Raw genomic sequence first — 21,823 nt, 5'->3', positions numbered from 1 at the left:
AAGATATGTCTCCTAGCACCAGCAGAACACCCAGTGTTTGGCCAAAACGGCTGAGCATAGTGCTCCTGCTAGGAGGCCTTCCAGCTCACAGCCAGCCATGCAGAGGAGAGACAGCTTAACTGAATGTGCCAAGAACATTGTTTAAGTTTTGGAGAGGATGTTGTTGCAAACCTGTCTTCCAGTCTCACCACTTACCGCTTATTTTCGTTCTGAGTCGCAGTAATAGGTCTGAGACGTTACCAGTGAGTAGTCTAGCAATTCTGTGGGCATTATGTGAACCCCACCCAGTATGAAGGATCTCAGACCTCGACAGCTCTGCAGCAAAAATATTGGCTTCATGTCTGCGTGGGCATAGTTGACATACACATCAGTGTAGGACCTTCTCCACCTGCAGTTAAAACCAAGCTTAGCATTTTATAGGCATGAGAAAACACAACGGGCACAGCAAGGATGGAGATCTCTTGTTCTAGGTGACACTATGTTTTCAGTGCAAGCTGTGCTAGGGCTCTGTTGCATCCTTCCGTGAGGAGCGTGAGCCTGCAGTTCCCTGCACAGCAAACCCCAAGCAAGGTAGCCAAAGCTTTTTTCTGTGAGTGTAACCCAGAAAACATGGAACCATCAGAGCCCTGAGGAACACCAAGTGAAGAATCCAGGAGAAAATCTACCAGAAGCTGAAGGAGCAGAAGCAGAGCCTGTAAAGACAAAGTCCTCTAGAGCTGGAGGACAGTTGTCTCTCTCAGGCTTGAAAGGACAAATCCCAGAGAAAAGCACTTTGGGAAGAGCCTTTGTAGCCTGGGTGACTCAAAGCGTGGCCTGTGCAAGGATCGGCAGCTCTATTTGTTGAATCAGTGGATGGAGTGAAGCCTATTGGTGTGAGATCCAGCACAGAGGGCTGGTGTAAGACACAATGAAATTGTTCTTGTAGATGTATTCTGCATGTCCTGTATGCAGAAACCCAGCTGCCTGGCTGGAACAACCACCATCCTTCCCCTATGTGTGCACATCCCCCTTGGGGCAAGGGGCAGACCTGCACAGACAGGGAGGGCCAGTGCAATTGCCCATTGCCTCAGCACTGCTTTTGTAGGGTGGTGATGCCCACACCCATGCCCACGTGCTGACACTAAGTGTCTCTGACTACAGTGCTTCCCATGCTGGGCCAGAAACTGGAGGCAGAAGCACCTGAATAGATCATGGAATGAGAAATCACAGTGCTACCTGTGCATCTCCTGAGGGCAGCTTGCTGAGGCATGGCAGTATTTGGTTATCCTCCTGCTAGTGCAAACCAGAGAGAAAATGTGTGCAGCACAGCACATTACAGACTTATCCAACCTCTCTTGTGGGCTACGATGATGGGCCAAACCCCATGAAATATGCTGCTTCCCTGCGCCTGAAAGAAGGATATCTACGAATTGAATCTATTTCTCTCATTTAAAAGCCTGTGCCAACAGCACTGCTTGTGCTGAAAAAATTGCAGCTGATGTTCCTTTAAGATGGCAGCAGTCCTGAGCCACCATTAGCAACAGGACCTGCACCGACAGGTGGGCTTCAGCTTTGTGTATAGAGGGGGGGTGGTAGGTGACTGCTGGTTGGTGGGATATAAGGTGTAGAGACCATCTGTATGGACCAGTTTGTGTTTCCAGTAGATCACACCCAGCAGTACCAACCTAATCTTCTCTGACCTTTCAGGTTTCATCTGTTTCAATGCATGAGGTAGTGCAGTAGTCTTTTGTAGAGCTGTGACTGGTGGGCAAGGGGAAACAGCATAGGCTACAGCTACATACCTTAGCAGGGTGCCTTGAAGCAAGAGTCCTGCTAGGTCCTGCTTCTCCTGTGCACTCCAGCACAGCATCACCACTTCCCTCCATGCCTGAAGGCTCCACCAGCCCACCAAGAGCCGCATGTGAGCTACCATGATATGGCAGTGCACCTCCACACATGCAAGGGGAACATGTGGAGGTATAGCCATCAGTAGCAGGGAGCCAAGAGGGTCAGCAGGGAAGAGACCTGTGATGTTACATGCCACATCAGATTCATTAGCCAAGTCCAGCCCTGCAGCAAGGAGGGACCCATCCTCCCCAGGGACCCTATCACTTCACAAACCATTGCTCCTCAGCCTGCCTAGCCTATGCACATGGGCCCCCATTCTAAATGTGAGGCTGCAGTTGCTGGCCCTGGATTAGACCTCTGCATATGCAGGGCTGTTTCTTGGACTCCTAGCTCTCCCTGTCCTTCCACTTGTGTCTTCACTGTATCATGCCAGGATTCACTCAGACCTTATTTTGGAAACAAAGAGTTAAGAATTTTCAATCTTTATTTTACAAAAATAAACCAGTTTTTCCCTGATACTCTGTGGCCCCCAACCTCCTCCACCCCTGCTCCCATTCCTCTTCCTGTAGCTCCGGCTGTTGCATGTCACATCCAGCCACTCTTATGGAGGCTGTCGGTGCTGCACGCTCTTGTGAGTGTGCCCAAACAAGCACCACAGAAGGGAGTTGGTGCCCTTTTGTGACTGCCTCCTCTTCTCAGGATCCAAGCTGGAAACTGTCCCAAGATGCTTTGTGGTGGCTCCGCCATTTCTGCACAGGAAGTAAGTCTTAGGCAAGTCACTCAGAGTACACACTTTAAGAAGGAATGTCCACTTGTCCAATTCCTTCCCTTGGATGGAAAAGTGAGCCCCACGAAGTTACTTCTTGCCATCAGTGGAGCTGGCAGGCTGTCATCCTACTTCCAGCTCAGTGCTGGAAGCGTGGGGAGCTAATGTGGGGCTGGTGAAAGGAGTGTGTGGCGTAAAGCACTTCTGGAGGCGGTGGAGGGGATGTCAGGATGGAGCAGAGTGGTTCATGGGAACTCAGCATCGAGGTGAAGTGCTTCATCTCCTCTGTCAGCTGCTTGATCTCCCGGCGCAGGGCAGCGTTCTGCCTTTCCAAGTCTTCACTCTCCTGAGGACAGAAAACCACAGGGACTTCCTCAGTGTGGGAGCCGATGAGCTAGGGACAGGGGGGTTGTGGTCCTGCGCCTCTCTGCCCCACAGAATTTCCAGAATGACATATTTCTGGTAAATTCGTCACAGAGCCCTGCCTGGGCAAACCCTCCTCCCCCAGCTGGCCAGACCGGGTGCAAGTGCGATGCTGGCGGCCCCAGACACGCTCCCCAGTGCCGGCTTACGAGAAGTGACTGTGGCTTGCTCCCGCCCAGGCTTTCTCGCTCCCTCTCATGCACACGCACATCTCCGGGTGCTTCCCGGGCAGCCCAGCCCCCGGGGGAGAGCGAGCTGAATAACCGCCGTCTTTAACCAGAAAACCACCTGTCACAGGAAACCTGTCATTGCCCTGGAAAGAAGAGACTCACTGCTTCCTGCTAGCAGCCGGGGAAAGCAGTGGCACGGAGGGGAGGAGGGGAAGACACTTGAGTCAGAAGAAAAGAGAAACTGAGGCCTCAGAAGAACTGAATCAATACTGTTATTAATGAGAATAACAACAAAGGGGTTAATAAAGATGCTCAGCCTCGTCTAAACGACACTGAGAGCATCGAAGCCTTTGCTACCTCACCTTGTAAAGTTCAGCCAGCTCCAGGTTGGAGCATCGCAGGCACCAACTGACCATGGAGCCAGCAGCCTGGGCAGGACCAGAGGAGGGAGGGAGGATGCAGCAGCAGGCTTTGCAATCTCAGCCGAGACAGCTAAAGCAGGACTCAGCACTTTGAGGCCCTGGAAAGCTGCACCACCACCTTGGCAAAGTGAACATGTCATCCCCCTGCTCACCCCTCCGCTGCCATGCTGACTTCTGATGGCACCTGCTCTCCCTGCACAGGTGAAACACACCTACCAGTTACAGCTGCTGTCACTGCAGGAGTCACACAGCATCTCAAGGACATGACCAAATTCTTTGGAAATCATGACTGCTATGGAACTCAGGAACTGATGGGAATCACCCAGGGGCTGGGAGCTCCAGCCTCCCCATGACTCATTCCTCTCAAAACACAAACTACAAAACCCTGGGGCAGATGGAGCTGCTGGCTCCTTTCATACCACCATAGCTTAAGCTGAGCCATGCTCTTCTGGGCAGAACCACTTCAAGGAACCAAAGTCCCTGATTCAGAATCAACCAAAGGCAAAGAGCACTCAGGGAATAAACCCAGGAGCAGCAGGCGTTCACTAGCCACCAGGAAATGGAAAAAAATCTAACAGAAACTCACCATCCATCCTCTGCTTGCTTCTCTGCATTTTTACATCTGTCTGTCAGGATCCAGGACTTAGCTCTGCTGCTCCCATCCCCATGGGAAGGCAAGGACTGTGTGCTATCAATGCCAGCTGAGCAGTAGTAATCTCATATGATTTGCTATCTGCTCTAAGAAAAGTAGGCCAATTCTCAGTGCACAGCTAGGTGGGATTTTCCTGGGGAAGGAACAGAGCCCATATCTACCTCTAGGATTACCTTGGAGAGAGCACTGACCCCAAGGAAAGGGTATTTCTTTACCCCTCTCAGGCACAGTCACCCAGAGCCACTGCTGCTGGCAGATATTATGCAACCAGCCTAGAGCCATGTCAGCTCTAGAACGATCATCACTTACTGAGAAAAGAGTGAAATCTCTGCCTTAAACCCAACTCCAACCATGTGATGAGGCCACTATGTCAGGAGGAAGGTTCAGGACTGAATTCTCAAGAATTATTCCCAAAAAATTGGGATATGGGGGTATATGAAGATCGCTAAGTCAAAGGATGGTTTTTTGAACATGAGCTCAACTACTGCTTTTCAAATGACAGCCAAGCCAGTGCAGGGATAAAGATGGTCTCTGTCCACTGCAGGTTGTGTGTTCTTCATCCTGCCCGCCAGTAGCCCAAAACATATGGGACTGCACTTATCACCGTGCAAAATTCAAAGGATCTCAGCCCCTGTGCTCTGACACTGACCATATACTCCTGCCCAAACACACACAGCCAGAAGTGGCCATCCCTTCTGAAAAGCAGACATCTAATTCTTCACACCAAGAAGAGCTTCAAGAGTGCCAACAGTGCCACAGAAAAGCATCCCTGTATGCTGTTACAGCTCTGCATAAATGATGGCATGAATCACAAACCCAGGGAAATTCAGCCCGGGTGAGACTGTGCTTTCAAAGAGCTTCTGAGTGACTCAGTCAGAAGAGACTGGAAAAGGAAATCAGTAATGAAAGACTGAGATATAAAGATGGATTCAAAACTAGGTGCAAAACTAAATGCTTCAGTGGCAGTCATCCTGGGCTGTGTGCTCTTGCTGTGAGTGCTAACTCCTACATCCTACCCTGGCCTCAATTCTCCTGTCCTGCTTCCACTGAGCATCTCCACACCAAGTCCCAGGGGAAAAGCACATTGTGTCCTATGTGAGCCCTCAGTACTGAGGACAAATAAGAGTGGGAGTGCTCACCAAGTGCAGTGTGTCTGCTTTCTGAGTCTGCCTCAGGCGGCTCTTCTGGGCAGCAATACGATTCTTCTCCCTCCTTTGGACTTTTCTCACGTCATCAGAAGAGTCCTAGGGAAACAAGCCATAGAAATAACTGGGGCATTCCCTCCCTCGCCCTTGTCCTGCAGAGCAGTAAGTGGGAAGGGGACACAGCAGATAACATGATTGAAGCACAGGACATGGGATACACACCCTCCATGCCAGGATAAAGCCATAGCCCAGGGACGTGATGGTTTTGGCACCCTCGTTGTCCAGGAGGGGCACATCTGATACCCTTAGGCATCCCAGTACTGCTGGGAAATGACTACTCTCCCTTCACCAACACCCAGGCCTGGGATATGGATTGATGGACCAGAGTAAGGACCTCCTTCTGGAAGAGAGACAATTTGAATTCTCGTACAGAAAACCTTTCCCCTCCCTGTCTGTCTGCAGGGTAATGGCAATGTGGACATTTCAAATCCTTGGATAAACTGTTTTTTCCAAAGATACAATCTGTGTTTTCCTCCTTTCACCCCTGTAGGTCCCTCCTCTCTCCATCACCCTTCTCCCTCAGGCTTTATTTCTTGTGGACCCTACCAATCAATGCAATGTGGTCCTTGCTTTGTTTGACTAGACAGACTCTGAGCTTTTGTTTTTAACTCAGATCTCATTTGCTTCAGCTCTCTGATCTCTGTGCTTGCTCTTTCCTGGATTCCCTTGGTAGCAGTGCCTGCAATGCTGACTGCAACACTTCCTTTGGCAGGGAAGAACAGATCTCCAGGCTCCAGGTCATGAGCTTCACAGACCAGCCATTCTCTGCTGAGATCTGGTCTTTCTGCCGCCTTCTGACAGTTGAAACTGTCAAACAGTCTCTTTCATCTTCTATTTTCATATTGCACTGCCCCTCTTGTGGACTCTTTAACATTCACACCACCACTTCTCCACAAGACTACAAAAGTCAGCCACAAAAGTTATCTTCCCAGCCCATCAATCTGTCCACATCCTCTCCCCCCTCCCCCCGCCCAAGATTTTTTTTTCTTTGAACCTAACCGTTTTGTCCTTGCTTTCAAGACCCTGAAAATATCTCAGATACAGCATCTTGCAGGTTCTTCATGAAGTCCAGTCCCTATCCTTTGGCAAACCCTGTGCTTTATCCCTTTCTCTACAAGGATGCCTCCTCATCCTTGGTTGCAAACCAAAAGTCATCTGCCCTGATCATCCCCAAGATTTCTGAGCAAAGTCTCAGGTACTTGCCATTGTTGCCAGCCTTAGAGAAATGGCAAATGACAGATATAATAAAGCTTAGTCAGAAAAGGCAGTGGGAACATCTTGGATTTGTGTCAGTATCTGCCAGCAAAAGACCTGCATTAAAGTATACCACCCAACAAACCAAAATCCCTCTGTCAAGCATTACTGAGATGAAAAATCTCTGAGGCTGAACAGAAGAGAAAGCAGACCCAAAGTGTCAGGGCCCTGAGCTGCCCCAGTTCATGGACAGGAGGTGCCTGCACAGGCTCCTTGCCAGAGCACCAACTCTCATGATGAAGCTTCCTGCCTGCCTGGCATGTGTTGCAGGATCCACCATGCCTGGGGTCCTGGCCCCTCAGTTGCTCTGGCATAGCCACAGGTAACCAGGTCTTCTCTCTCCTCCTTTACCCACCTCAGTGGCTAGGGCTCCTGCCAGGGCCCTCGGCTGAGCTCTGGATCCCTCTCCCCACAGCTGTTCTTAGAAAGCTCTGCCATATTGTGCTGTGAAAACACCAACAGTGGGTGCCACCCTACCTCCCACCCATCCATGGCCCACCCCAAAGGACTCTCCATCTGGGGAGAGCTGGGGAAGGTCCCTGCTTTACCTGCTTGCTGGGAGGGGGAGACTGGCTGAAGCTGCTGGAATCACTGCTGTCGGAGCTGTGGGGCATGGCTCCTGGCTGTGGCTCCCAGGGTCTCTTCAGCTTCCTTTGTCCTCTTGGTGTGCCTGCCTTCTGTCTTGCTTCTCTGCCTCTTCCCACCCTCCTCTGTCACCTCTGAGATAGTCCTTGGCTTCCCTGCTCTCACCCGTCCCAGAAGCACACTGTCCTCCTGCCCAACACTCCAACACTTTCGCTGCCTCTCCTCTCGGAGGCTCTGCACCTTCCCTTTAGGTCTCAACCTCCTGTGGTTTCTCAGAACCTCGGGGATGTAAGCTGAAAGTCACGTGGCCGGAAACTTTAAGGCAAAGAAGAAAAGTTACAGAAGAAAAAAAATTAATAAAAAAGAAGAAGAAAAAAAAGCACATCTGGGAAAAATGAGCTTCAAAATAGCCTGAAAAACCCCCGAAAAACACCTTCAGGCAGTTGAAAAACAACAAGATGGGTTTTCTCTGAGACAAACAGCAGAGATGGAAAGGAAGAAAAGCCCCAGCTCTGGCTGTGAAACTTGGACCCTCAAAGGAGGGCAGTGCGGAGGAGGTGCTGCTGGGAGCCCCAGAAATTCCAGGGGCACTGCGTGCCATGCCAGCCCCATGCAGGCAGGGGGTCAGTCCAGGCCCAGGCAGCCTCGGTCACCCCAAGCCAGCTGGGGAAATTCCCAGGTAGCCACACATCTCCCCACAACCCACCGCCTCCTGCCATCCCTGACACCATTGACGTGGGTCCTGAGGAGGGGACGGGTACCCTCAGCAGGTGCCACGTAAATGCTGTTTGTACAGATGGCTTGCATGGGTACGATGAAGCACCAGTCCTATCTAAGAAGGTGGCTCAGGATCATAGAATATTTGGACTGGATTTGGTAGGACTAGTATTTTCTATAAAGTAAAGATATTTAGCACTTTAGAACATTCATCAGTATGTCACCACTGGCCCATAAGGGGAATATTAACCCTGGCAGACAAATTAAAGTGCCGTAAATGTAAGGATCTATGGATCAGCCCATGCAGACAGCAGCAAGGAGAAGCTGCTTTGCATCCCCTTGTTTGTCCCCTGGGCTGTGCTCTGTGGGACTACTTCCATCCTTAGCATGAACCTCGGAAGACTGAAGACATGCAAGCAGCCCTTGGGACAGCAGTGCTTCAGTGCTAGTGGCTCTGGAGGTGACAATGCGGGAGAAGGGAGTGCCAAAGCAGGGACCATTTATTTTCTCATCTGCTCATGTTATCAGATCCACCGGGATGAACCAGGAGCACACACCAACACAGACTCTCTACTCTCAGACAGGAGCACGTATCTTTGGAGTGCCTATGTTCTTGCATGCGCTGTAAGGAGCAGATATAGAAACAGGCATGAACCCATCCACAGTAACCCTCTCCTGTGGAAAGCAGCAAGTCACAGTTCCTCCTTACTGGTTTTTGTTGCATATTGGTATTCTGTTTGAGTTTCTCCTGCCTAAAGAAGGAGCAGCTAGCAAGTCTCAGCCGCAGGGCATCAGCAAGGGCACTTGAGATGCAGTGGTCACTACAGCAAGAGTATTGGCAGCTTTGGGTTTGCAGACATATTGCAGCACGGAAAGTGCATGTGCTTGGAACACAGTGCGGACTTGCATGGGCATTGCTGGCATTTCTTCCCATCCTTGCCACTACTCATAGAGCCAACACATGGGCAAATGTGGGGCTGAAAAAGGACCACATGGGGCTGGCTGCAGGCTGAGCAGCTTGGTGAAATTGTCTGGCTTAGCTCCAGTAGCAAAACTGGACCCATTTCCCTCTTTAGAAAGATCCTGTGGCACTGGTGCCCTACCCTTGGCTCTACTATCCGAACATTTCACAGCCTGGAGTGTATTTTTTCTCCTGGTGTGCTGTAGAGAAATGTTAGGATCCACCATACTTTCTAACATGGCTGCAAGGGTTTGCTTGCTTGGCGTGAACCACCCTGAGGGACCTGATCTCCTGGCAGTAGAGCCCCCCTGTAGTAGGCAGGGCTCCTCCGGTGTGGCTGGCTCCAGGCATGGAGTAGCCAAAGGCATTGGTGAGATGAGGGGCATTGAGTTCAGGTTTCCCAAGGCACCAGATAGCAGCACAACTGTTGAAGGATCCATTCACTTGCTCCATCGCTACACTTCCTCTGAACTCTGCAAACCTGAGCGGCACTTCCTTTCCAGGAAGCACAGTGCTGGATTCCCACTCTCCTGAGGAAACCACACTCCTCTGCTGGTGAGTGGGTCTCAGAGACTGCCTAGCCCATCCTGCTCTGCATGCTGCTGTTACTCAGGGCAGGATGGAGGGAGCTTCTTCCTCAGAGAAAAATAGCCTTGTTCCATTATTGGGCAAATAAACTGAATTCCTTCCTTTTATATCTAGCAAGGCCAGTATCTGAAGGGAGGCAATCGGGAAGGTGGTGGGTGTGTTGGCAGGAGGTGGTCCAGGGAAGCTGGGTGTCCTGGCAGGAGCTGGACAGTCTGTGCAAAAGTGTCCAGAACGTGTCTATGGCAAAGGCTATTCTTTGATCCACAGGAGGAAAGTTTTGAGCTGCACCTTGGTTTGCCCAGAGCTGGGCTTTTATTAACAACTGATGGAGACACCTCAGGAGAGAGCGACAGCAGGGGAGAAGGCTTGGACACTTGGTCTTGCTGAGTGGGACTAAGAGAACATCCCTTTTTCTGCCTTGCCCAAACACACTCCTTGCCCTCAAGCTGGCTACAGTGCTAATGAATTCCTGTCACTTATGAGTGAATAAGTTTGCTGTGAGACAGTATCTCCTGATGGGAAGATGGCAGAGCCTTCACAGTGCTCCTCTGGGCTGGGCAGGACCCATGTTGTCACCACAGGCAGTGGCCCGTGCCATTCCTCTGGTCAGAGATGCAATCACCCAACCCAGAGCAACAGAAACGACCAGCATGGCTCCACCAGCACCTGCTCACAGCTCTGTGGGAGCTGCCCTTGGCACCTGCTGCAGGCTGGGGAGCTGGTTTCCTGCTGCCCCTCCCCAGGCTCTCCCCTGCTATGAGGGGGAGCCTCAGGAGGCACTCTCCTAATCTTGGTGCTTGACATAGGTGACTAAATTTATAGTGAATAACATCCCCTGAGTTTCTCTCTGGAATCATTTAGGTTTCTTGATCTTGATCACAGTAGCAGTGAAATCACTGTTAGTGGCATTGATTGAACTTGCAAGTGTTAGGTTACTGCTGGACCAGCAGCTTGATGGAGAAGGGCTAGTTCCAGAGAGTTTTAACGGAAGTATGGGGCCATCCAGTCCTGCATTTGTCCCTTCTGAGTAACAGCACGCTTAAGGGAATCCTGTTCTTCTGGGACAGAGTGGCTGCAGGGACTCTGGAGGTTGGGCCTAATGTGATCTCAACTGCTGAAGAAATAGTTTGAAAGCAGCAAGATGCAGTTCAGCAAGAACAAATGCAAATATAAAGCAAAGCAAGATGTAGATAGAAGATCTGGGGAATAACCGACCAGGGCAGCAGAATAGCAGGGAAAAATCCAGGGGCTGCAGAGCATTGAAAGCCAAAGCTTTGCCAGCAGCACAGAGGTGTCGCAAAGGAGCTGGGTACAGGTCTAGGGTGCTGGGACAAGGCAGAGGAGATCACTGCCCTGTACTGCCTGTGCAGGGCCAGTACCCATTAAGAGTCCCAGGTCCAGAGTTGGAATAGTCCAGAAGAGAACAATACAAAAGATAAATACATAGAAATATTGCACTAAGAGAAAGGAGTGAAGAAGTTGGGTCCATTTAGCCTAGAAAAGAGAAGTCTTGGGGGTGGGAAGTGGGTGGGGAGGAAGGAGCGGTCTTTCATATGTTGTAATGGAAAGGGTGGTCAATTGGTTTCTGTGCAGCCAGAGCAGGGTAAGAAGCAACAGGCTCCAACTGCAGCAGGAAAGGTGCAGATCTGAGGTTCAAAGCAAGATGAGCATAGGAAGACCTTGGGATGGGCAGTTCAGGAAAGTTATTCAAGCCTTCCATATGAAGTGGCTGGGAAAAAACCTCTATTGGAAAGGATAGAGGTTGAATCCTGTCTCTGTAGGATGTTATGTTTCCAGGGTTTAAATAAGGAAAAAATGAAATTGAAAAAAAAAAAAGGGCTCTTCAGAGCCCAGAGAGCACGTGGGCCATTTCTCAGCCTTAGCTGCAGCCAGCACCTTTGCCTCCAAAGTCCTGTGTAACTAGCTTCCTCAGCATGGGTGGGTGCAGGAGTTTCCTTTCAAGCCCTCTCACTTGCTACAGGCTTATGACAGTAACATTCAAAACTGCATCTCACTCATCTTGTTTGCACAATCATTCAGTGCATAGTGCTATTTAAAAATCAAGGCTAGAGCAGCTACCAACTTCAGCCTCCTATAAACCACTGAGGTTGTTTCTGCTTCGCATGTAGCATTTTATGCAAATAATTTCTTACAATATTTGGACAATCGCAGCAATTTCCTTATCATTCCCCACATGAGTTTGAAGACCTTTGTGTAGAAATCAGTGCTGATAAGAGATGTCAAGCAAATGTCTGCGTTGAACAAAGTCCCTGTTCTCTACCAGATACTTCTGCCATGTCCTGCTCTGTCAGCATGTATTGGTCCTGTCTGTGATGTGGGCAGCTTCCCCAGTCTCAGTCACCAGAGCTATTTCATCCTGGCTGAGCTGAATGAGTGTGAGAGGGAGGTCATGTCAGGAGAGCTCAAGCACAGTCCCAGCAAATTCATCCCACCCAACAGAGAGCAAACACCCATCACACCAACACTTTTAGTCCTTACTGGATGCAATCTGCCAATGTACAGGAAACAGGCACTTTACAATCTGAATGTCTGATAAATTACAAGTACTATAAATTAAGCACTCAAAAGTATGGAAATCCCAGAATTAACTCCCTTAAACACACTGTAATTACAGCCTCATGCCAAGCAACATGCTGTGCTCTGTAACTTCATGACCCGCTAAGGTTTCTTCCCTGGGAAGGCTGTGTTACCTTCGTTGCTGTCCTGCAGTCAGAGACTGCTCCAACATCCTGCTTTTCCATTTCTTCATGGATTCTTTCTAGTGCTCATTGCTTCAGTGCTGAGTGAGTTCTTCAGGGTTATTAATTAATCTATCTTCTCAGCCACCTTTTCAGGTTCAGGGTTGGGGGTGGAGTTATCCCTATTTAACAGGTGCAAAAGAAGAGACAAAGAGAGATTCAGGTTGTAAGTACTTCATTTTGTTTTGAACATGTTTTGAAACAACCAGGATCTAAATTTTTCAGTGGTTTTGGCCCTATATAACACTTAATTTAATCAAACCCCAGATCCTCATGTCTGTGACTGCAGCTGCAAACTTTTAGCACTTCTGTAAAGCAGCTCTGGCAAATGAGGAAGACATGGTTGCTCCTGTGAAAGCTCTTGCTTATGTGGCTTACCAACTTACAGAGTAACTTCGAGGCAGGGGTAGACACAGACCCAGCTCTCCAGGGAGGCATCAACTGTCTACCAGGAGACCCTCCTTTCTTTCTGCAATCCCTTGCTTCACCAATTGCATAGGAGTTTCCCAGACCTGCTAAGAAAGGATGCAGCCTAGCTGACCAGCTTTTTGCTCTCTCCAGCCAAGGTCTAGTCTGGGTGCTGAAGAGGTGGCAATCCAGGGCAAAATGCAGGAAGTAATCATATACACAAGACAGCTGAAGTTAGGTTGCCCAGGCAAATCATTTCTGGCAATTTCTAGCTCTGTGGTACTTGGCTTTGCCAGTTTTAAGGGGGGGAGGGGGTTGAATGTCATTAGTAATGCTTTCTTTGGTTCATATTTTAAAAGAAGGAAGCTATAGAAAGGAAATGCCAAATATGTTAGCTTTCCAGATATGGACAACAAGCTCCAGGTAGCTGGGGTACATCTGACCTCACTGGAGGGGGAAAGCAAGCCTGGCTAGAGCTCTCAGCTGAAGGATTGGCAAGAGGTTGTCAGGGTCAGACTTCCAGCATGTACTGGAGTTTCTATGTCAAGACACAGACTTACTAGAGTTCACCCGAGGCTATTTTGAAGAGGTGAACCACATTCTCCTGTCCTATACAAATAAACTGGTTGGGTAATTAGTTGAGCAACCTCTAATCTTCTCCTGGCAAGGACTTTGCAGCTCATGAGCAAGTACTCAGATGTGCACTTACAGGAGTCTCCAGGTTAGCAGATCCCAAACTCCCAAATAGAGTACATCTATTTAAGGCAAAACTTTCTCTCACTGCCTCCACAGGCCCTGTCTAGCTTCTGGGATCTTGTCAGAAATGGACCAGATCACCGAGCCACACTTGGGACACTGAAAAGGCTCAGCTGCCAGACGCCCCCCAGTCAACCAGGGTTCCTTTGCTTCCGCTGCCTGGGCTGAGCCCAGCAGTTGAACTATCCAAGCGCATGGACGGGGCGTGCGGAGGGTGCAGATGTTGTCTGACAGTTTGACTCATCTTGGTGGCAGTCTCGTTCGGTGATGACGGGGAAGGCCCAAAGAGGAAGGGCAGTGACCCGTTTAACCAGAAGTGCTGATCCACCCAGGGGTAGACTTACTGGTGTTGGTAAGTGGCTATAGCCCCAGCATCCTTCATGCTGTCCAGCATGTGCATTTCCAGGCTACCACAAGAGCAGGAGAGGCGCATGTGGCTGTCCAGCCCTGCCACAGTGGCAGCAGGACCCAACCCTGGGCCTTTGCTAGTGCTGTAGTGAATCCAACTGAAGTGACCAAGCAGCAAAAATTGTGCTCCCAGGGGATGACCACAGCCTGATGGAGGATTTGATGTTTACTGGGTATTGGTTGCACCCATGATGCATGGCATGGGGGCGGACGGTGAATGTGTTACTCGGGGACGGTGAATGTGTTACTCGTCTCTTAAATTAATACATGATTCTTGAGCGTATTACGTTGCTGCTCCATGATGCTATTCAGAGGAAAATGTTCTTCAACACCACCCATCACCATAAAACATGTCCAAGACTCCCAAGGATTGAGTACAGCTTATTTAGGGCATGTTCTTACAGCTAGACTCCAAGACACCCACCTCAGCAGAAGATGGCTGTGAACAACACTCACACCAGTACTGTGTTCCCACCCCAATGGGATCTGCTTCAATTTTGGATTACATGGATGTATACACTAGTTCTCCCTTCTGCCCACCCCATTTGGTGGGAATGAGCTTCCGAAATACTTCAGCTCACGCAGTGTAGCTGGAGGAGGTATTCAGCACAAGTAGCTGTGCTGATGGGTACACATGCAGTGAGCTTGTGCCCGGGCATGTGTGAGGCTTGTACAAGCAGTCCTGGAGCACAGCATGTCAGAGGCAGCACGGGGGAGCATGGAGTAGACAAGCTGTGCAGAAGGTACAATGTGCAAGTAGTGCTGATTGGCAGTACCACACTGGCAGAGTTATCAAAACACAAATATGTGTCCAAGCCCCATCAGCCCGGATGCTCTGCATTGGTGCACACTGGCGCACCCACGGCTCTCTCATGCTGCCAGCTCTCTGGGAGACAAGCCATCCCACAGCAGGCTGCCAGGAGAGGCAGCAGCAGGGCTGAGCCCCTGTCCCACACCTGGTCCATCCCCTGGAGCCCCTGCCCAACTCAGGGCTCTTCAATGCCTTTTTGAGAGAAACACGAGGAGGGAGGGAGGCTCATGGTCCAACACCCAAACACAAGAGAGGACCCATTTACTGCTGGCTGTTTCAGAGGGCTTACAAAGTCCCACAAGTTTCCTCAGGGGACTTAGAGCAGCAGAGGGAGGGACGGAGGGAGATGGATAGTTTCACATGACCATCAATCCTGTGCTTTCCATCCTCACACTTCAGTACCCTGGCACGAGAGACAAGCTCCATAACCAGCCTCCCGGGGCATGGCTACTTTGCCCACAGCTTTGGCAGCGGCTGCTAACACCAGTGCCCAGACACAGGTGACCTGCACCTCATCCCTGACAGTGCTTTGGAGGTGGGATGAGGGAGAAGTGCTGTACTCTAAGCCATGGCAGTGGTGCTGCTGCAAGGCCCTGACTTGAAGAGTCAGTCCTCCTGACATAAATAATACTGCCAACATCGGCTTCAAAGAGGGGACAGAAAAAAGATGGAAACTCCTTCCCGCCATTCTTTACCAAACTCCAAACTTGATGTCCAAGAATCATGCCATCTTCTGTCTTATTTAAGCCAAACTTTTTAACTTCAGTTTTGGGTATCCTTGTTTTTCATGTTAATACCTGGTTCCTTGTGAGCCCTCTGAAATTGTTGGCCAAAAGGGCATCTTGTCCACCTGCACAAACCACTTTGCTGGCTCTGTGAGAAGTATGTCAGTTTACCAGTCTGAAATGAGTTGTCTTTCCATTTCTTTGAACATCTTGTGAGGGGGTGAGCAAAGGAACAGACTTATCTCTGAGCCAGGCATTGCTCTGCACATCTCTATCACATGGCATTTCACTAGTTTCCACTCTAAACTAGTGAGACTTTTAGTCCCCACATGGGGAAATTTTCCTGCAGCCCTAATTCAGGTCAGCACCTATCTTTGGATGTCTCCCAACTGTCTGCCACAGTGGGGCAGACAAAAGCAACCACAGCAGGCCAGGGAAGCTTCCTCCCTTGTACCGTGGCATTACAGTTATAAAGGATGGATTTTCATCCCATTCGTCGTGCAGCCTTCCTCCTTTCCCTGCTGCTGCACAGTGAGAGCGACCCATCAGGTAGTTCTATCCTGAATTTGGAGCACAGCCTTGTACCCATTGGCACTCTCATCTAAACCACCTATGTGCCAGCTGGCACTTAGGCATGCTCCAGAGCATGGCTGGGAGAAATGCTGAGGTGCTGCTACCCCAGCATACGAATCCAGCTGCTGAGCAATGCCAGACTTTGTGGCTGCAGCGGATGGTTGCTATCAGATGTAGAAATGTGCCCCAAAGTCCTGCCTGAATGAGGTTCCATCTCACGTGCAAGTGGCCAGGTAGGGTACACTGGCAGTTTGCATTGCTCTTAAAACTTGTGCACGTGATCGAGTGACCTGAGGTGTCCAATAGGCAGCAGAACAGATGTCTGCTTCTGCAGCACAGACACAGAGAACACCTTGCGCCTGCAGCCAAGGGATTTTGTTTGAACCAAAGTTCAAACAGTGAGTTTGGTTCTGCCAGTCTGTTATACTGGCAGCATGGGGTGCCATCATCCTGCCTGGTCACACAGCAGTGCCAGCATGCACCAGCACCTATCAGCTACTCATCTATTATCTGCTGGCTGAAGCTGGTGAGTGAATCAGGTCACTTTGCTTGTAGGGAAAGTCTGCACAGAAGAAAAGGGATGCCTCACTCAGCAAATGTCTCCGCAATGCAGCAGTGCCTCTGTCTGGCACCCAGAGAGCTTGCCTCTGTCACAGAAGCCAGTAGCCCGGGTACTGAGAGGCACTTGCAGATACCCACACGTAGCTCTAGCACAAACCCCCTCTTGCTAACTGGTCACCAGGTGTTCAGCATCACCTTGCAATGAGCTGTCAGTAGCCATTTTATCCTCAATCAGAAACTATTTGTTAGCCTGCCTAGTGACTTGACTGGATTTGGGAGCCTACAGGCTTGCAGCACAGCCTTGATGCCCACTTCCTCCTGACAACTCCATGCAATTTCAGGACAAGCAGTTGTCCAGCAAATCCAACCAGCCCAGATAATGCTGCTGGAATTGGAGCTATGGCAAAGCAGAGGCAGGAACTGCAGTGTCAGGAGTCAGGACTTCCCCTGACAGTGCCACAGATGACAACTCAGCAAATTCATTCTGCAGAAACTAGATAACATCAGCACAAGGTGGTGGTTACTGGCAAACAATCCTGTTCCTGAAGCTTTATCTGAGACGTGACAGGCAGCAGTGAAACCTCGTTGTCAAACAGTCCCAACCTCTGCTTTTGCTGAAACCTGTGCAAGCTTCTGGAAGTAGCTTCTTGCTGGTATTTCTTAGGAGCTCTAGGTTTGCAATTCTGGGAGCCAGGGTTGGAATGGGGCCTTTTTGTCCAGCAGAGTCCCTTGGGCGGGACAGGGATGTGGAACTATCAGTCCTACCCACATCCTGCCTTGAATGACAGGAGTTTTTCCTCCTCCACAGGGGCTAACCTTTCACCAAAACCCATGGCACCCTGCACAGACAGCAGGATACAGGGCTGGAGAACCAAGAGTCAGTCACGCAGAAACATTCAGAACAGCTAAGCTGTATTAAATTTGGAAGAGATTGAAGTTCAGTAAACCCCTTGGCAGACGGTCTTAATCAGAATTAGAGCAGTCCTGATACAAGACAGCTCACTCCCTCCCCTCTGAGCAGGCTTTGCTCACAAAGAGCTTATCACCACAGGCCATCATACCCACTGCCCACTCTGCTAAATGCATCCCTGGTCTGGAGTCCACTTGAGTTGGTCACTCCACTTCAAAACACCAAACCAAAGTAAACCCATTTTAACGCAGCAGCAGGGCATCTGGAGGAGGGTTTTTCATCACACCAGCCCATCACTTCAGCTAATTGGGAATAACTTCTTGAGTACCAGATGCAGAGAAAAGGCAAATCCCAGCCATGCTGTCCGAGGTGCCAGGCCTTCCCGGTGGTCCTGCCCAGCGAGAGCCAGGGAGACCTCCTGGCTGTAGGGAAGGATCTTTTCCTCAGATGGAAAGTGTTGGTGGCAGAGATGCTGACAGCAAGTCCACTGCCAGTGGGTCCAGCTATACCTCCGACAGCACCTGCCCTGCCTGTCTCCATCACTCAGATGGGAGATGACCCTGGCCACCCCACCAACTGCACGGTGTGTGGAGAATCATGCCCTTAATCAGAGCTAGGTAACCCAGCCTGCTTTGCCCTCAGGGCAGTTTCCAGAGCCCAGCAGGAGCGTGGTGCCTCCATGCAGGCCCAGGGCTTGTACCTGTGTCCCACTGTCTCACGCCCATGCTTCAGTCCCCAGCAACCAGTGATCACAAATAAGCAAAAAGTGTACAAAGGCATGGGGAACCAAGTGGTACTTCCAGGCTCAGGGAAGCACTAGTTAGTTTTTCTCATTTCTCTGCAAATATCTTGGCAACATAGTTTTCCCTGGCTCCAGTCCTGCACTCAGTCATGGGCCATGCTGGTGCCAGTACTGCTCAGCATAGTCTGGCATGCATGGTAACCAAAGCAGTTTTCACGACTCTTGGTAAATATCAAAGCTGGGGATTTTTGGGGCTTATTTTACAGCAAGTTGAGTAGACGAACCAATAAGGACAAAGATAAATGAATACCTGTTGCCCTTGGCTCAAAATGAAACAAGAGAGGCAAGTCACTGGCAAAGGTTAGTTAATACCACTTACCACAGTGTCACGGAGTCGCCCTTGGCCCCTGACGAGAAAGGCAGAGGAGGCAGTTTTTCAAATACAAAGTGAGAACAATACTGTGAAAAACTGCAAAGTAATGGCCTCCAAGCATCCCTTGCCTGTGACCAGCTGCAGGCCAAGGGAGATGTTGGATGCCTTTGCTCCCAGGACAGCACACAGGGACTCTCACCTACAAGGGGATGGGGGCAGCAGGTGGGGAGAGGCTGAGAGAAGGAGGAATGGAAGGGAGCTAACACAAAGCTTTGGGAGCATGATGCGCTGCTCTTGACTGCAGGAGAGAGAGTGAAGAGCTGGCAAGACCAGGGACCCTTCTAGGGAAACTGAGTTCCTGCTGCCCATGGGCCCTGCCACTTCTCAGGGGTCCAGCAAGAAGAAGGGAGTCAGGTGTGCAGTCTGGAGCACTCACACCAACCTACTGTAGCTGGATCCTCAGCCCAACATACCTGCAGTGCCAAAGGCCTGGTGCTTTGAGGCAAAGTGGCACCTACCTTTCCCTGGGAGAGAAGAGGTAAGAGTGGCTTTGCAGAGGAAACTGGGGTAGTATGTGAAGGACACCAGGGAGCTGCGACAAGCATCTAAGCAATAGAAAAGTGATGGGGCTCACCTGCTTGGGATTCAGGAAAAATATTGTACCACATCACCCTGGGGAGAGCTCTGTTCTGAACTAGGGAGTATGGGAAGGAGCACGAGGGTTATGACCTGAATGTAGATCTCACAAAACAGGAGATAGGCATGTGCTAGATGAGGCTGTTGGCCCATCAGGAGTTCCTGCTGGTGGTCCTGGTTGTTGAGGCACCTCAAGTATCTCAGAAGCAGAGGGACCTGCAGGTGAAATGGCCGGGAAGCACCAGTGTTGCTGAGTGGGGTTATATCTGACAAGAACCATCTGACACCATGGGGTGGCACCATGAACCACAGAATGACAGAAAGGTCTGGGTTGGTCATTTAGTTCGAACCCCCACCATGGCCAGGGACACCTTCCTCTAGACCAGGTTGCTCAGAGCTCCATCCAGCCTGGCCATGAACACTTCCAGGTTGAGGCATCCACAACTCTGGGCAACTTGTTCCAGTGCCTCACCACCCTCATTTTAAAAAGTTCTTATATCCAACCCAAACCCTTTTCCAATGTAAAACTGTTGCCCCTTGTCCTATCACAACAGGCCGTGGTAAAAACTCCCTCTCCAGCTTTCTCATAGGCCTTTTAGGTACTGGAAAGTCTCTACGGTCTCCCCAGAGCCTCCTCTCCTCCAGGCTGAGCAGCCCCAGCTTCCGCGGTTTTTCCTCAAAGGAGAGGTGCTCCAGCCCTCTGCCCATTCCCGCGGAGCTGCTCTGGACCCGTTCTGACAGCTGCCCCCCGAGCCGAGGGCGGTCAGCACTCGCAGCGCTCTCCCAGGCCGCGCAGCACGCAGGGCTGGCGCTCCGACACCCGCGCCCGGCCGTGTCCCAGCGGGAGCGGTGCCGGGGCCGCCCGCCCGGCCCGGCCCCGCCCGCCCCGCTGCTCCTGCGGCCGCGCGGCGCCTCCTGCCGGCGGTCCCGGCTCCCGCCGCCTCCTCCCTCCCCGCCGGAGCGCAGGGGCAGCCCTGCCCGCGCCCGGGGCAGCAGCGGGGCTGGGGGCAGCCTAAGGAGCACACACGAGCGGGACACGGCGAGGCCACGAGAGCGGCCGGCACGGGGGCACAGGGAGAGGGAGAAGAACCGGCCGCGCAGCCGCTGCCCCGTGCCCAGCCTGTCTCCAGCCACTTCGTGTGCGGATTTACGTGAGCACGAGCGAACCTCTGGCTGGAGCAGCCAGCGAGCGAGACAAGAGCTGTGTGCCAGCAGCGGCTGCCGTCCTCAGGGCTCCTGCACCCAGGGCCAGCAACTGCGGCTCTGCCTACAGCCAACTACAGCCACCCACGGAAGGGATCCACGTGTGTGTCTGTGCGCTCATCAGCATGAGGGGTGCAGCCCGACGACAGGCTGGACCGGGAACGTGGGGCTGGCAGCAACCCCACATCTATCAGGCTATCGGCTCCAGCACCACCGTCAGCGTACGAGATCCCATCAGCTCCACCTGGCAGTGGCCCACAGCGCACCTAACACAGGAGGGGGTGGTATGGAATGGCCAGGAGGTGCTTCCGGCCCTTAGAGAAGTGTCCGTTGACTTTTCCAAGCCAATCCACATTACCAGTCCTCGCCGTACCTTCCAGGCGGGAGGACACTGCCACAGGTACAATAATTGCTATTTTGGTTTGGAAGCACGTTCTGGCATGCAGCAACATAGGATGTGCCTGGCATGTGCCTGCTGCTCCTTCCCAGGCCCAGAAGATGCCATGGTAAATGCACCAGCCTGAAAGGTGTTCAGTGGGACCACCTCTCTCATGGCAAAACTTTTAACACTGCTAAGGTGGGGGCTGGGTTTCAAAAGGACACATGCTACTAGACTCAGGAACATCAACTAGCCTGTCTCCTACAGCAACAAGGAGGGATTTGCAGCCCTCAGGACTACACAAGAGATGGAGCCTTTTCCATTCAATACTCACAGGCTGTGGCTTAAAGAGGAAGAGGCCCAAACTCTCTACATTAACTCCAATGGGTTATATCCTAACCAAGCCTCCTGAAAAGAAATGCCTAAACTTTGAGTGGTAAACCCCTTGGTTTGCAGCAGAATGGAATGCAGCAGAAGGTTGTTTGGAGGACAGAATCATGGAGTGGTTTGGGTTAGAAGGGACCTTAAGGATCATCTCATTCTAACCCCTGGGCATTGCCAGGACTCAAATAGCTCCTGCCTAAGCCTTGGCTAAGCATTAAACTGATCCATCCCTCTTCAGCTACTGCCTTTGCCACTGCTTCTAGCATGCTTGGTTTCAAAGGGCACCTTATATTTCTCATCCAAGCCAGCTGTTTTCATAGCAGAAATTTTTACTGCAGTGTGGCTATTTGCCAGAGAAGGGCCATTATCTGCCTCCACAGCACTGCCACTGCTTCTGGAAGGTATGTGACAGCTGACAAGCTCTCCAGGTGAGCAAAAAGCACAAGATGCCTGTAGCTGGATCTGATATTCCACAGGGGGCACCTGCTGACCACAAAAGAGGAAAGCGATACTTGCAGGAGTCTGGAAATTCATTACCATGTACACTTTGCAGAGGGAAATAAAGTCCTGAAGAGATATGCAGGCCCAGCAAGGGCTCTGTGTCCTTTCAGCAGAGCTTGATGAG

At 51.0% G+C, this 21,823-nt stretch overlaps 1 protein-coding gene across 2 annotated transcripts; it reads right to left on the bottom strand.

Moving 5' to 3' along the window:
• Window positions 1–2,344: 2,344 nt before the first annotated feature.
• BATF (basic leucine zipper ATF-like transcription factor) lies at window positions 2,345–13,620 on the bottom strand. 2 transcript variants are annotated; one of them, XM_017835658.1, is made up of 4 exons: window positions 12,282–13,620; window positions 7,268–7,619; window positions 5,400–5,504; window positions 2,345–2,939 (listed from the first exon to the last, which is right to left on the bottom strand). In XM_017835658.1, exons 2-4 carry the CDS (start codon window positions 7,331–7,333, stop codon window positions 2,733–2,735), a joined length of 378 nt encoding a protein of 125 aa, XP_017691147.1. In that variant the 5' UTR covers window positions 7,334–7,619; window positions 12,282–13,620; the 3' UTR covers window positions 2,345–2,732. The 2 variants fall into 2 exon arrangements, with proteins under 2 accessions (XP_017691147.1, XP_017691148.1); XM_017835659.1 differs by lacking the exon at window positions 7,268–7,619.
• Between the last annotated feature and the right edge of the window lie 8,203 nt (window positions 13,621–21,823).

This window comes from Lepidothrix coronata, unplaced genomic scaffold (assembly GCF_001604755.1).
Source record: "Lepidothrix coronata isolate B3197 unplaced genomic scaffold, Lepidothrix_coronata-1.0 Scaffold262, whole genome shotgun sequence".
Taxonomy (NCBI): Eukaryota; Metazoa; Chordata; class Aves; order Passeriformes; family Pipridae; genus Lepidothrix; species Lepidothrix coronata.
The sequence above is the reverse complement of the archived record's forward strand: the minus strand, read 5'-3'. Positions and strand labels throughout refer to the sequence as shown.

Excerpts from the sequence above, each read along its gene's own strand:
- BATF (XM_017835658.1), bottom strand. The coding sequence starts at position 7,333 with ATGCCCCACAGCTCCGACAGCAGTGATTCCAGCAGCTTCAGCCAGTCT. Across the intron at positions 5,505-7,267 it reads CTCCCCCTCCCAGCAAGCAG|GACTCTTCTGATGACGTGAG; the intron begins GTAAAGCAGGGA and ends TTGTTTCCCTAG. Across the intron at positions 2,940-5,399 it reads AAGCAGACACACTGCACTTG|GAGAGTGAAGACTTGGAAAG; the intron begins GTGAGCACTCCC and ends TTCTGTCCTCAG.